Source organism: Crinia signifera, chromosome 3 (genome assembly GCF_055691185.1).
Source record: "Crinia signifera chromosome 3, ASM5569118v1, whole genome shotgun sequence".
NCBI lineage: Eukaryota > Metazoa > Chordata > Amphibia > Anura > Myobatrachidae > Crinia > Crinia signifera.
The window spans coordinates 332673266-332690806 of NC_139219.1; the positions used below are offsets into that span (position 1 = coordinate 332673266).

Genomic DNA, 17541 nt, shown 5'->3' on the forward strand with positions numbered 1-17541 from the left:
GAGGCTTTGCGGGCACCTCCCCATGCAGAGTAATAGGAGGCTTTGCGGGCACCTCCCCGTGCAGAGTAATAGGAGGCTATGGGGGCACCTCCCTGTGCAGTGTAATAGGAGGCTTTGCGGGCACCTCCCCGCACGGAGTAATAGGGGACTATGCGGGCACCTCCCCGCCCAGAGTAATAGGCGGCTATGCGGGCACCTCCCCGTGCAGAGTAATAGGGGGCTATGCGGGCACCTCCCCGCGCGGAGTAATAGGGGACTATGCGGGCACCACCCCGTGCAGAGTAATAGGAGGCTTTGCGGGCACCTCCCCGTGCAGAGTAATAGGAGGCTATGCGGGCACCTCCCCCTGCGGAGTAATAGGAGGCTATGCGGGCACCTCCCCCTGCGGAGTAATAGGGGACTATGCGGGCACCACCCCGTGCAGAGTAATAGGGGCCTATGCGGGCACCTCCCCGTGCAGAGTAATAGGGGGCTATGCAGAGTGGCACTGGGGGCTGCGGTGCCATTCCTCTGCCCTCTGCCCTGTATCTCTGAGCAGCTGATCTAGGCTGCGGGGCTTCCAGCCTTGTACAGAGCCTGGTTAATCATGCAGATATTTCTCTGCTCTTAGATCTTATCAGCGGAGAACTACAGCCCCCAGAATTCCCATGCATGGGAACATTACACCTCCCCTGGGGCTGTCTCTGATATGGAAGCTGCTGCTGCTGCTGTATGTTATTGTGTTATCCTGCTGCCAGTGCAGGCATCTCCCCCTCCCCAGCATCATTCCCAGAGCCCGCCCCCAGTCCTCGGTCTCTGTTTTTCCCTGTCATCCTCACACACAGACAGCGGCTGCACTGCAATGAATGAGCATCCATAGCTGGCAGAGGACTAGGCGTTTCCAGCTGTCCCTCAGGACCATCACAGAAGGTTACAAGAGATGAATCTGTGAGTGACACCAGCACCCGGCATCACCACTGCCCATAATGTCCTTTATGTCATTCAGCCATCGCTGACGGTGGTGACCTAGCCCTGGGGATACAGGCTTTGTACCCGATTCCTGCATCTAATGGAAGGATGTGCAATGGATGACCTGCTATCTACAGGGAGCTGCTGCCTGGAGATTACTGGGCCCGCTTAATCCAGGTCAGAAGAGAGAAGGTGAGGAGGCATCTGCCAGAGTTGGTGTATTCCAGATCTACTCATGACGACGAGTGCCTGAGGATATTTCTGTGTGTTCCTAGGTGTGCTGCCTGGAATAATCAACATCACTGAAGAGGAGACGTAGGAGGAGAGACCATCGCTAAGATGTGCAGCAAGGGCAAGACCAGCGAGGCGCTCAAGGTGGTGGTAAGATGCCGCCCCGTCAACAGGAAAGAGGAGGCAGCTGGGTACGACAGAATAGTGTCTATGGATGTGAAACTGGGGCAGGTGACCATCCGGAATCCCAGGGCAAATCCTGGGGAGCTGCCAAAGACATTCACGTTTGATGCAGTCTACGATGCCAACTCAAAGCAGGCAGACTTGTACGATGAGACTGTAAGGCCCCTTATAGATTCTGTCTTACAAGGATTCAACGGGACCATGTTTGCTTATGGACAGACGGGCACAGGCAAGACCTACACCATGCAAGGCTTCTGGGCTGAGCTGGATAAAAGAGGGGTTATCCCCAACTGCTTTGATCACATTTTCACCCATATCTCCCGGTCTCAGAATCAGCAATATTTGGTAAGGGCTTCTTACCTGGAGATCTACCAGGAGGAGATCAGAGACCTTTTGTGCAAAGACCAATACAAGAAACTAGAACTGAAAGAGAACCCAGACAGTGGGGTCTACATCAAGGACCTCTCTTCGTTTGTGACCAAGAATGTGAAGGAGATTGAACATGTCATGAATCTAGGCAACCAGGCCCGATCGGTCGCCTGTACCAACATGAACGAGCACAGTTCTAGGTCTCACACTATTTTTGTCATAACAATAGAGTGCAGTGAACTGGGTGTGGATGGGGAGGAACATATTCGAGTGGGCAAACTCAACTTGGTGGACTTGGCTGGCAGTGAGCGGCAAAGCAAAACAGCGGTGAATGGAGAGCGGCCCAAAGAGGCCTCAAAAATCAACTTGTCTCTGTCAGCGCTGGGTAACGTCATATCAGCCCTGGTGGATGGCAGGAGCACCCACATCCCGTACAGAGACTCCAAACTCACCCGCCTACTGCAGGACTCTCTTGGTGGCAATGCCAAGACCATCATGGTCGCCACCCTAGGCCCCGCTTCCCACCACTTTGACGAGACCTTGTCCACACTCAGGTTTGCCAACAGGGCTAAAAACATCAAAAACAAGCCAAGGATTAACGAGGACCCCAAGGACACTCTACTGAGGGAGTTTCAGGAAGAGATCGCCAGGCTGAAGGCCCAGCTGGAGAAACGCGGGATGCTGAGTAAGAAACGCAGGAGAAACAGTCGCAGGAAAAAGTCGCTGGATGGTGAGAGTCTTCAGGATACAGAGGCCGAGGAGGAGAACGATGATAACCTCATCGAGAAGAACGTAGGGTGTTACCTGAAGGAGCAGGCTGAGAGGCTTCAGCAGGAGAAGGCAGCCATCCAGGATGACCACAGTCTGCTCGCAGAGGAGAAACTTAAGCTCATCGAGGAAAAGGAGAAGATGATGGAGGATCTGACCAAGGAGCAAAAAGCCACCGAGATGCTGGCTGTGAAATTTAAGGTAATTCATCCTTATGTCTTGGGATATATAATGTTACAAATATTAGACAGAATGGTTAATAATCCAGAACGCTGGTACAGATGTGATTTGTCCTACTGCAGTCATGCCAGTCATTAGGTTATACCCGAGCAGTGATGGGAGGGGAGATGATTATCAGCTGTCCACTCTGCTCAGACAGTGTGCCCACCAAGGTGCAACTGGTACCCTACTTGCATCAGCGGGTGAGTAGCCCTTCTGTATCAGACTGGTACCCTACTGGCATCAGTGGGTGAGTAACCCTTCTGTATCAGGCTGGTACACACTGGCATCAATGGGTGATTAACCCTTCTGTATCAGGCTGGTACACACTGGCATAAATAGGTAATTAACCCTTCTCTATCAGACTGTACACATTGTCACTGGTGTATCAAGGTGGTTCCCACACTTATCGATTATTGATACAATTAACCCTTCAGTGTCAGGCTTAGACATTATCGCAGCTGTGCGACTCACCCATAAGACTGATAGCTAATATCACAAGTGTGTGATTAACTCTTCAGTGTCAGGCTGGTAAAACACTATCACAGGTGTGTGATTAACCCTTCAGCATCTGTGCTGTTATCTACCTGCAAACCTCCACGCTCACATATTCCCCATCACTCTTCCCATCTACCTGTGCTGCTATCTACCTGCACACCTCCCCATACACCTGTGCTGTTATCTACCTGCACACCTCCACGCTTACATATTCCCCATCCCTCTCCCCATACACCTGTGCTGCTATCTACCTGCACACCTCCACGCTCACATATTCCCCATCCCCCTCCCCATACACCTGTGCTGCTATCTACCTGCACACCTCCACGCTCACATATTCCCCATCCCCCTCCCCATACACCTGTGCTGCTATCTACCTGCACACCTCCACGCTCACATATTCCCCATCACTCTCCCCATACACCTGTGCTGCTATCTACCTGCACACCTCCACGCTCACATATTCCCCATCCCTCTCCCCATACACCTGTGCTGCTATCTACCTGCACACCTCCACGCTCACATATTCCCCATCCCTCTCCCCATACACCTGTGCTGCTATCTACCTGCACACCTCCACGCTCACATATTCCCCACCCCCCTCCCCATACACCTGTGCTGTTATCTACCGGCACACCTCCACGCTCACATATTCCCCATCACTCTCCCCATACACCTATGCTGCTATCTACCTGCACACCTCCACGCTCACATATTCCCCATCACTCTCCCCATCACTCTCCCCATACACCTGTGCTGCTATCTACCTGCACATCTCCACGCTCACATATTCCCCATCCCCCTCCCCATACACCTGTGCTGCTATCTACCTGCACATCTCCACGCTCACATATTCCCCATCCCCCTCCCCATACACCTGTGCTGTTATCTACCTGTACACCTCCACGCTCACATATTCCCAATCACTCTCCCCATACACCTGTGCTGCTATCTACCTGCACACCTTCACGCTCACATATTCCCCATCCCCCTCCCCATACACCTGTGCTGCTATCTACCTGCACACCTCCACGCTCACATATTCCCCATCCCCCTCCCCATACACCTGTGCTGTTATCTACCTGTACACCTCCACGCTCACATATTCCCCATCACTCTCCCCATACACCTATGCTGCTATCAACCTGCACACCTCCACGCTCACATATTCCCCATCCCTCTCCCCTTACACCTGTGCTGCTATCTACCTGCACACCTCCACGCTCACATATTCCCCATCCCTCTCCCCATACACCTGTGCTGCTATCTACCTGCACACCTCCACGCTCACATATTCCCCATCCCTCTCCCCATACACCTGTGCTGCTATCTACCTGCACACCTCCACGCTCACATATTCCCCATCCCTCTCCCCATACACCTGTGCTGCTATCTACCTGCACACCTCCACGCTCACATATTCCCCATCCCTCTCCCCATACACCTGCGCTGTTATCTACCTGCACACCTCCACGCTCACATATTCCCCATCCTCCTCCCCATACACCTGTGCTGCTATCTACCTGCACACCTCCACACTCACATATTCCCCATCCTCCTCCCCATACACCTGTGCTGCTATCTACCTGCACACCTCCACGCTCACATATTCCCCATCACTCTCCCCATACACCTGTGCTGCTATCTATCTGCACACCTCCACGCTCACATATTCCCCATCACTCTCCCCATACACCTGTGCTGTTATCTACCTGCACACCTCCACGCTCACATATTCCCCATCCCTCTCCCCATACACCTGTGCTGTTATCTACCTGCACACCTCCACGCTCACATATTCCCCATCCCTCTCCCCATACACCTGTGCTGTTATCTACCTGCACACCTCCACGCTCACATATTCCCCATCCCCCTCCCCATACACCTGTGCTGTTATCTACCTGCACACCTCCACGCTCACATATTCCCCATCCCCCTCCCCATACACCTGTGCTGTTATCTACCTGCACACCTCCACGCTCACATATTCCCCATCCCTCTCCCCATACACCTGTGCTGTTATCTACCTGCACACCTCCACGCTCACATATTCCCCATCCCCCTCCCCATACACCTGTGCTGTTATCTACCTGCACACCTCCACGCTAACATATTCCCCATCCCCCTCCCCATACACCTGTGCTGCTATCTACCTGCACATTTCCACGCTCACATATTCCCCATCCCCCTCCCCATACACCTGTGCTGTTATCTACCTGCACACCTCCACGCTCACATATTCCCCATCCCTCTCCCCATACACCTGTGCTGCTATCTACCTGCACACCTCCACGTTCACATATTCCCCATCCCTCTCCCCATACACCTGTGCTGCTATCTACCTGCACACCACGCTCACATATTCCCCATCCCTCTCCCCATACACCTGTGCGGTTATCTACCTGCACACCTCCACGCTCACATATTCCCCATCACTCTCCCCATACACCTGTGCTGTTATCTACCTGTACACCTCCACGCTCACATATTCCCCATCACTCTCCCCATACACCTGTGCTGCTATATACCTGCACACCACGCTCACATATTCCCCCTCCCCATACACCTGTGCTGCTATCTACCTGCACATCTCCACGCTCACATATTCCCCATCCCTCTCCCCATACACCTGTGCTGCTATCTACCTGCACACCTCCATGCTCACATATTCCCCACCCCCCTCCCCATACACCTGTGCTGCTATCTACCTGCACACCTCCACGCTCACATATTCCCCATCCCTCTCCCCATACACCTGTGCTGCTATCTACCTGCACACCTCCATGCTCACATATTCCCCACCCCCCTCCCCATACACCTGTGCTGCTATCTACCTGCACACCTCCAGGCTCACATATTCCCCATCCCTCTCCCCATACACCTGTGCTGCTATCTACCTGCACACCTCCACGCTCACATATTCCCCATCCCTCTCCCCATACACCTGTGCTGCTATCTACCTGCACACCTCCACGCTCACATATTCCCCATCCCTCTCCCCATACACCTGTGCTGCTATCTACCTGCACACCTCCACGCTCACATATTCCCCATCACTCTCCCCATACACCTGTGCTGTTATCTACCTGCACACCTCCACGCTCACATATTCCCCATCCCCCTCCCCATACACCTGCGCTGTTATCTACCTGCACACCTCCACGCTCACATATTCCCCATCCCCCTCCCCATACACCTGTGCTGCTATCTACCTGCACACCTCCACGCTCACATATTCCCCATCAATCTCCCCATACACCTGCGCTATTATCTACCTACACACCTCCACGCTCACATATTCCCCATCCCTCTCCCCATACACCTGTGCTGCTATCTACCTGCACACCTCCACGTTCACATATTCCCCATCCCCCTCCCCATACACCTGTGCTGCTATCTACCTGCACACCTCCACGCTCACATATTCCTCATCCCTCTCCCCATACACCTGTGCTGCTATCTACCTGCACACCTCCACGCTCACATATTCCCCATCCCTCCTCCATATACACCTGTGCTGCTATCTACCTGCACACCTCCACGCTCACATATTCCCCATCCCCCTCCCCATACACCTGTGCTGCTATCTACCTGCACACCTCCACGCTCACATATTCCCCATCCCCCTCCCCATACACCTGTGCTGCTATATACCTGCACACCACGCTCAAATATTCCCCCTCCCCATACACCTGTGCTGCTATCTACCTGCACACCTCCACGCTCACATATTCCCCATCCCTCTCCCCATACACCTGTGCTGTTATCTACCTGCACACCTCCACGCTCACATATTCCCCATCCCCCTCCCCATACACCTGCGCTGTTATCTACCTGCACACCTCCACGCTCACATATTCCCCATCCCCCTCCCCATACACCTGTGCTGCTATCTACCTGCACACCTCCACGCTCACATATTCCCCATCAATCTCCCCATACACCTGCGCTATTATCTACCCACACACCTCCACGCTCACATATTCCCCATCCCTCTCCCCATACACCTGTGCTGCTATCTACCTGCACACCTCCACGCTCACATATTCCCCATCACTCTCCCCATACACCTGTGCTGCTATCTACCTGCACACCTCCACGCTCACATATTCCCCATCAATCTCCCCATACACCTGCGCTATTATCTACCTGCACACCTCCACGCTCACATATTCACCATCCCCCTCCCCATACACCTGTGCTGCTATCTACCTGCACACCTCCACGCTCACATATTCCCCATCCCTCTCCCCATACACCTGTGCTGCTATCTACCTGCACACCTCCAGCCTCACATATTCCCCATCCCTTTCCCCATACACCTGTGCTGCTATCTACCTGCACACCTCCAGGCTCACATATTCTCCATCCCTCCTCCATATACACCTGTGCTGCTATCTACCTGCACACCTCCACGCTCACATATTCCACATCCCTCTCCCCATACACCTGTGCTGCTATCTACCTGCACACCTCCACGCTCACATATTCCCCATCACTCTCCCCATACACCTGTGCTGCTATCTACCTGCACACCTCCATGCTCACATATTCCCCATCCCTCTCCCCATACACCTGTGCTGCTATCTACCTGCACACCTCCAGGCTCACATATTCCCCATTCCTCCTCCATATACACCTGCGCTGTTATCTACCTGCACACCTCCACGCGCACATATTCCCCATCCCTCTCCCCATACACCTGTGCTGCTATCTACCTGCACACCTCCACGCTCACATATTCCCCATCCCTCTCCCCATACACCTGTGCTGCTATCTACCTGCACACCTCCACGCTCACATATTCCCCATCCCTCTCCCCATACACCTGTGCTGCTATCTACCTGCACACCTCCACGCTCACATATTCCCCATCCCTCTCCCCATACACCTGTGCTGTTATCTACCTGCACACCTCCACACTCACATATTCCCCATCCCCCTCCCCATACACCTGTGCTGCTATCTACCTGCACACCTCCACGCGCACATATTCCCCATCCCTCTCCCCATACACCTGTGCTGCTATCTACCTGCACACCTCCACGCTCACATATTCCCCATCCCTCTCCCCATACACCTGTGCTGCTATCTACCTGCACACCTCCACGCTCACATATTCCCCATCCCTCTCCCCATACACCTGTGCTGCTATCTACCTGCACACCTCCACGCTCACATATTCCCCATCCCCCTCCCCATACACCTGTGCTGCTATCTACCTGCACACCTCCACGCTCACATATTCCCCATCCCCTTCCCCATACACCTGTGCTGCTATCTACCTGCACACCTCCACGCTCACATATTCCCCATCCCTCTCCCCATACACCTGCGCTATTATCTACCTGCACACCTCCACGCTCACATATTCCCCATCCCTCCTCCATATACCTGTGCTGCTATCTACCTGCACACCTCCACGCTCACATATTCCCCATCCCTCTCCCCATACACCTGTGCTGCTATCTACCTGCACACCTCCACGCTCACATATTCCCCATCCCCCTCCCCATACACCTGCGCTGTTATCTACCTGTACACCTCCACGCTCACATATTCCCCATCCCCCTCCCCATACACCTGTGCTGCTATCGATCTGCACACCTCCACGCTTACATATTCCCCATCACTCTCCCCATACACCTGTGCTGTTATCTACCTGCACACCTCCACGCTCACATATTCCCCATCCCCCTCCCCATACACCTGTGCTGCTATCTACCTGCACACCTCCACGCTCACATATTCCCCATCCCTCCTCCATATACACCTGTGCTGCTATCTACCTGCACACCTCCACGCTCACATATTCCCCATCCTCCTCCCCATACACCTGTGCTGCTATCTACCTGCACACCTCCACGCTCACATATTCCCCATACACCTGTGCTGTTATCTACCCGCACACCTCTACGCTCACATATTCCCCATCCCTCTCCCCATACACCTGTGCTGCTATCTACCTGCACACCTCCACGCTCACATATTCCCCATCCCTCTCCCCATACACCTGTGCTGCTATCTACCTGCACACCTCCACGCTCACATATTCCCCATCCCTCTCCCCATACACCTGTGCTGCTATCTACCTGCACACCTCCACGCTCACATATTCCCCATCCCCCTCCCCATACACCTGTGCTGCTATCTATCTGCACACCTCCACGCTCACATATTCCCCATCACTCTCCCCATACACCTGTGCTGCTATCTATCTGCACACCTCCACGCTCACATATTCCCCATCCCCATACACCTGTGCTGCTATCTACCTCCACGCTCACATATTCCCCATCCCTCCTCCATATACACCTGTGCTGCTATCTACCTGCACACCTCCACGCTCACATATTCCCCATCCCCCTCCCCATACACCTGTGCTGCTATCTATCTGCACACCTCCACGCTCACATATTCCCCATCCCCCTCCCCATACACCTGTGCTGCTATCTACCTGCACACCTCCACGCTCACATATTCCCCATCCCTCTCCCCATACACCTGTGCTGCTATCTACCTGCACACCTCCGCGCTCACATATTCCCCATCCCCCTCCCCATACACCTGTGCTGCTATCTATCTGCACACCTCCACGCTCACATATTCCCCATCACTCTCCCCATACACCTGTGCTGCTATCTACCTGCACACCTCCACGCTCACATATTCCCCATCACTCTCCCCATACACCTGTGCTGCTATCTACCTGCACACCTCCACGCTCACATATTCCCCATCACTCTCCCCATACACCTGTGCTGTTATCTACCTGCACACCTCCACGCTCACATATTCCCCATCCCTCTCCCCATACACCTGTGCTGCTATCTATCTGCACACCTCCACGCTCACATATTCCCCATCCCCCTCCCTATACACCTGTGCTGTTATCTACCTGCACACCACGCTCACATATTCCCCCTCCCCATACACCTGTGCTGCTATCTACCTGCACACCTCCAGGCTCACATATTCCCCATCACTCTCCCCATACACCTGTGCTGCTATCAACCTGCACACCTCCACGCTCACATATTCCCCATCCCCCTCCCCATACACCTGTGCTGCTATCAACCTGCACACCTCCACGCTCACATATTCCCTATCACTCTCCCCATACACCTGTGCTGCTATCTATCTGCATACCTCCACGCTCACATATTCCCCAACCTCCTCCCCATACACCTGTGCTCTGCACACCTCCACGCTCACATAATCCCCATCCTCCTCCCCATACACCTGTGCTGCTATCTACCTGCACACCTCCACGCTCACATATTCCCCATCCCCATCCACCTGTGCTGCTATCTACCTGCACACCTCCACGCTCACATATTCCCCATCCCTCTCCCCATACACCTGTGCTGCTATCTACCTGCACACCTCCACGCTCACATATTCCCCATCCCTCTCCCCATACACCTGTGCTGCTATCTACCTGCACACCTCCACGCTCACATATTCCCCATCCCCCTCCCCATACACCTGTGCTGCTATCTATCTGCACACCTCCACGCTCACATATTCCCCATCACTCTCCCCATACACCTGTGCTGCTATCTACCTGCACACCTCCACGCTCACATATTCCCCATCACTCTCCCCATACACCTGTGCTGCTATCTACCTGCACACCTCCACGCTCACATATTCCCCATCACTCTCCCCATACACCTGTGCTGTTATCTACCTGCACACCTCCACGCTCACATATTCCCCATCCCTCTCCCCATACACCTGTGCTGCTATCTATCTGCACACCTCCACGCTCACATATTCCCCATCCCCCTCCCTATACACCTGTGCTGTTATCTACCTGCACACCACGCTCACATATTCCCCCTCCCCATACACCTGTGCTGCTATCTACCTGCACACCTCCAGGCTCACATATTCCCCATCACTCTCCCCATACACCTGTGCTGCTATCTACCTGCACACCTCCACGCTCACATATTCCCCATCCCCCTCCCCATACACCTGTGCTGCTATCTACCTGCACACCTCCACGCTCACATATTCCCCATCCCCCTCCCCATACACCTGTGCTGCTATCTACCTGCACACCTCCACGCTCACATATTCCCCATCCCCCTCCCCATACACCTGTGCTGTTATCTACCTGCACACCTCCACGCTCACATATTCCCCATCCCCCTCCCCATACACCTGTGCTGCTATCTACCTGCACACCTCCACGCTCACATATTCCCCATCCCCCTCCCCATACACCTGTGCTGCTATCTACCTGCACACCTCCACGCTCACATATTCCCCATCCCTCTCCCCATACACCTGTGCTGCTATCTACCTGCACACCTCCATGCTCACATATTCCCCATCCCTCTCCCCATACACCTGTGCTGCTATCTATCTGCACACCTCCACGCTCACATATTCCCCATCCCCCTCCCCATACACCTGTGCTGCTATCTACCTGCACACCTCCACGCTCACATATTCCCCATCCCTCTCCCCATACACCTGTGCTGCTATCTACCTGCACACCTCCACGCTCACATATTCCCCATCCCCCTCCCCATACACCTGTGCTGCTATCTATCTGCACACCTCCACGCTCACATATTCCCCATCACTCTCCCCATACACCTGTGCTGCTATCTACCTGCACACCTCCACGCTCACATATTCCCCATCACTCTCCCCATACACCTGTGCTGCTATCTACCTGCACACCACGCTCACATATTCCCCCTCCCCATACACCTGTGCTGCTATCTACCTGCACACCTCCAGGCTCACATATTCCCCATCACTCTCCCCATACACCTGTGCTGCTATCTACCTGCACACCTCCACGCTCACATATTCCCCATCCCCCTCCCCATACACCTGTGCTGCTATCTACCTGCACACCTCCACGCTCACATATTCCCCATCCCCCTCCCCATACACCTGTGCTGCTATCTACCTGCACACCTCCACGCTCACATATTCCCCATCCCCCTCCCCATACACCTGTGCTGTTATCTACCTGCACACCTCCACGCTCACATATTCCCCATCCCCCTCCCCATACACCTGTGCTGCTATCTACCTGCACACCTCCACGCTCACATATTCCCCATCCCCCTCCCCATACACCTGTGCTGCTATCTACCTGCACACCTCCACGCTCACATATTCCCCATCCCTCTCCCCATACACCTGTGCTGCTATCTACCTGCACACCTCCATGCTCACATATTCCCCATCCCTCTCCCCATACACCTGTGCTGCTATCTATCTGCACACCTCCACGCTCACATATTCCCCATCCCCCTCCCCATACACCTGTGCTGCTATCTACCTGCACACCTCCACGCTCACATATTCCCCATCCCTCTCCCCATACACCTGTGCTGCTATCTACCTGCACACCTCCACGCTCACATATTCCCCATCCCCCTCCCCATACACCTGTGCTGCTATCTATCTGCACACCTCCACGCTCACATATTCCCCATCACTCTCCCCATACACCTGTGCTGCTATCTACCTGCACACCTCCACGCTCACATATTCCCCATCACTCTCCCCATACACCTGTGCTGCTATCTACCTGCACACCTCCACGCTCACATATTCCCCATCACTCTCCCCATACACCTGTGCTGTTATCTACCTGCACACCTCCACGCTCACATATTCCCCATCCCTCTCCCCATACACCTGTGCTGCTATCTACCTGCACACCTCCACGCTCACATATTCCCCATCCCCCTCCCCATACACCTGTGCTGCTATCTATCTGCACACCTCCACGCTCACATATTCCCCATCCCTCTCCCCATACACCTGTGCTGTTATCTACCTGCACACTTTCACGCTCACATATTCCCCATCCCCCTCCCCATACACCTGTGCTGTTATCTACCTGCACACCACGCTCACATATTCCCCCTCCCCATACACCTGTGCTGCTATCTACCTGCACACCTCCAGGCTCACATATTCCCCATCACTCTCCCCATACACCTGTGCTGCTATCTACCTGCACACCTCCACGCTCACATATTCCCCATCCCCCTCCCCATACACCTGTGCTGCTATCAACCTGCACACCTCCACGCTCACATATTCCCTATCACTCTCCCCATACACCTGTGCTGCTATCTATCTGCACACCTCCACGCTCACATATTCCCCATCCTCCTCCCCATACACCTGTGCTCTGCACACCTCCACGCTCACATAATCCCCATCCTCCTCCCCATACACCTGTGCTGCTATCTACCTGCACACCTCCACGCTCACATATTCCCCATCCCCATCCACCTGTGCTGCTATCTACCTGCACACCTCCACGCTCACATATTCCCCATCCCTCTCCCCATACACCTGTGCTGCTATCTACCTGCACACCTCCACGCTCACATATTCCCCATCCCTCTCCCCATACACCTGTGCTGCTATCTACCTGCACACCTCCACGCTCACATATTCCCCATCCCCCTCCCCATACACCTGTGCTGCTATCTATCTGCACACCTCCACGCTCACATATTCCCCATCACTCTCCCCATACACCTGTGCTGCTATCTACCTGCACACCTCCACGCTCACATATTCCCCATCACTCTCCCCATACACCTGTGCTGCTATCTACCTGCACACCTCCACGCTCACATATTCCCCATCCCTCTCCCCATACACCTGTGCTGCTATCTATCTGCACACCTCCACGCTCACATATTCCCCATCACTCTCCCCATACACCTGTGCTGTTATCTACCTGCACACCTCCACGCTCACATATTCCCCATCCCTCTCCCCATACACCTGTGCTGCTATCTATCTGCACACCTCCACGCTCACATATTCCCCATCCCCCTCCCTATACACCTGTGCTGTTATCTACCTGCACACCTCCACGCTCACATATTCCCCATCCCTCTCCCCATACACCTGTGCTGTTATCTACCTGCACACCTCCACGCTCACATATTCCCCATCCCTCTCCCCATACACCTGTGCTGCTATCTACCTGCACACCACGCTCACATATTCCCCCTCCCCATACACCTGTGCTGCTATCTACCTGCACACCTCCAGGCTCACATATTCCCCATCACTCTCCCCATACACCTGTGCTGCTATCTACCTGCACACCTCCACGCTCACATATTCCCCATCCCCATACACCTGTGCTGCTATCTACCTGCACACCTCCACGCTCACATATTCCCCATCCCCCTCCCCATACACCTGTGCTGCTATCTACCTGCACACCTCCACGCTCACATATTCCCCATCCCCCTCCCCATACACCTGTGCTGTTATCTACCTGCACACCTCCACGCTCACATATTCCCCATCCCCCTCCCCATACACCTGTGCTGCTATCTACCTGCACACCTCCACGCTCACATATTCCCCATCCCCCTCCCCATACACCTGTGCTGCTATCTACCTGCACACCTCCACGCTCACATATTCCCCATCCCTCTCCCCATACACCTGTGCTGCTATCTACCTGCACACCTCCACGCTCACAAATTCCTTATCACTCTCCCCATACACCTGTGCTGCTATCTATCTGCACACCTCCACGCTCACATATTCCCCTTCCTCCTCCCCATACACCTGTGCTGCTATCTACCTGCACACCTCCACGCTCACATATTCCCCATCCCCATCCCCATACACCTGTGCTGCTATCTACCTGCACACCTCCACGCTCACATATTCCCCATCCCTCTCCCCATACACCTGTGCTGCTATCTACCTGCACACCTCCACGCTCACATATTCCCCATCACTCTCCCCATACACCTGTGCTGCTATCTACCTGCACACCTCCACGTTCACATATTCCCCATCCCTCTCCCCATACACCTGTGCTGTTATCTACCTGCACACCACGCTCACATATTCCCCCTCCCCATACACCTGTGCTGCTATCTACCTGCACACCTCCACGCTCACATAATCCCCATCCTCCTCCCCATACACCTGTGCTGCTATCTACCTGCACACCTCCACGCTCACATATTCCCCATCCCCATCCCCATACACCTGTGCTGCTATCTACCTGCACACCTCCACGCTCACATATTCCCCATCACTCTCCCCATACACCTGTGCTGCTATCTACCTGCACACCTCCACGCTCACATATTCCCCATCCCTCTCCCCATACACCTGTGCTGCTATCAACCTGCACACCTCCACGCTCACATATTCCCCATCACTCTCCCCATACACCTGTGCTGTTATCTACCTGCACACCTCCACGCTCACATATTCCCCATCCCTCTCCCCATACACCTGTGCTGCTATCTACCTGCACACCTCCACGCTCACATATTCCCCATCCCTCTCCCCATACACCTGTGCTGCTATCAACCTGCACACCTCCACGCTCACATATTCCCCATCCCTCTCCCCATACATCTGTGCTGTTATCTACCTGCACACTTTCACGCTCACATATTCCCCATCCCCCTCCCCATACACCTGCGCTTTTATCTACCTGCACACCTCCACGCTCACATATTCCCCATCCCCCTCCCCATACACTTGTGCTGCTATCTACCTGCACACCTCCACGCTCACATATTCCCCATCCCTCTCCCCATACACCTGTGCTGCTATCTACCTGCACACCTCCACGCTCACATATTCCCCATCCCCCTCCCCATACACCTGTGCTGTTATCTACCTGCACACCTCCACGCTTACATATTCCCCATCACTCTCCCCATACACCTGTGCTGTTATCTACCTGCACACCTCCACGCTCCCATATTCCCCATCACTCTCCCCATACACCTGTGCTGCTATCTACCTGCACACCTCCACGCTCACATATTCCCCATCCCTCTCCCCATACACCTGTGCTGTTATCTACCTGCACACCTCCACGCTCACATATTCCCCATCCCTCTCCCCATACACCTGTGCTGCTATCTACCTGCACACCTCCACGCTCACATATTCCCCATCTCTCCCCATACACCTGTGCTGCTATCTACCTGCACACCTCCACGCTCACATATTCCCCATCCCTCTCCCCATACACCTGTGCTGTTATCTACCTGCACACCTCCACGCTCACATACTGTATTCCCCATCCCTCTCCCCATACACCTGTGCTGCTATCTACCTGCACATTTCCACGCTCACATATTCCCCATCCCTCTCCCCATACACCTGTGCTGCTATCTATCTGCACACCTCCAGCCTCACATATTCCCCATCCCTCTCCCCATACACCTGTGCTGCTATCTACCTACACATTTCCAAGCTCACATATTCCCCCTCCCCATACACCTGTGCTGCTATCTACCTGCACACCTCCACGCTCACATATTCCCCATCCCCCTCCCCATACACCTGTGCTGCTATCTGCCTGCACACCTCCATGCTCACATATTCCCCATCCCCCTCCCCATACACCTGTGCTGCTATCTACCTGCACACCTCCACGCCCACATATTCCCCATCCCCCTCCCCATATACCTGTGCTGCTATCTACCTGCACACCTCCATGCTCACATATTCCCCATCCCTCTCCCCATACACCTGTGCTGCTATCTACCTGCACACCTCCACGCTCACATATTCCCCATCCCTCTCCCCATACACCTGCGCTGTTATCTACCTGCACATTTCCACGCTCACATATTCCCCATCCCTCTCCCCATACACCTGTGCTGCTATCTACCTGCACACCTCCACGCTCACATATTCCCCATCCCCCTCCCCATACACCTGTGCTGCTATCTACCTGCACACCTCCACGCTCACATATTCCCCATCCCCCTCCCCATACACCTGTGCTGCTATCTACCTGCACACCTCCACGCTCACATATTCCCCATCCCCCTCCCCATACACCTGTGCTGCTATCTACCTGCACACCTCCACGCTCACATATTCCCCATCCCCCTCCCCATACACCTGTGCTGCTATCTACCTGCACACCTCCACGCTCACATATTCCCCATCACTCTCCCCATACACCTGTGCTGCTATCTACCTGCACACCTCCACGCTCACATATTCCCCATCCCTCTCCCCATACACCTGTGCTGCTATCTACCTGCACACCTCCACGCTCACATATTCCCCATCCCCCTCCCCATACACCTGTGCTGCTATCTACCTGCACATTTCCACGCTCACATATTCCCCATACACCTGTGCTGTTATCTACCTGCACACCTCCACGCTCACATATTCCCCATCCCTCTCCCCATACACCTGTGCTGTTATCTACCTGCACACCTCCACGCTCACATATTCCCCATCCCTCTCCCCATACACCTGTGCTGTTATCTACCTGCACACCTCCACGCTCACATATTCCCCATCCCT

General features: G+C 54.3%; 1 protein-coding gene across 3 annotated transcripts in view; it reads left to right on the forward strand.

Annotated features, from left to right (window-relative positions):
• The first annotated feature begins 656 nt into the window (after positions 1-656).
• KIF3C (kinesin family member 3C) overlaps positions 657-17541 on the forward strand; it is a 61840-nt gene continuing 44955 nt past the window's right edge. The window contains exons 1-2 of one of the 3 annotated variants that reach the window (XM_083178905.1): positions 661-1140; positions 1224-2700. In XM_083178905.1, the coding sequence (XP_083035031.1) occupies positions 1288-2700 (1413 nt within the window). In that variant the 5' untranslated portion in view covers positions 661-1140; positions 1224-1287. Of the gene's footprint in view, positions 2701-17541 lie in introns of all 3 variants that reach the window. The other 2 variants (XM_083178906.1, XM_083178904.1) reach the window with 2 other exon arrangements.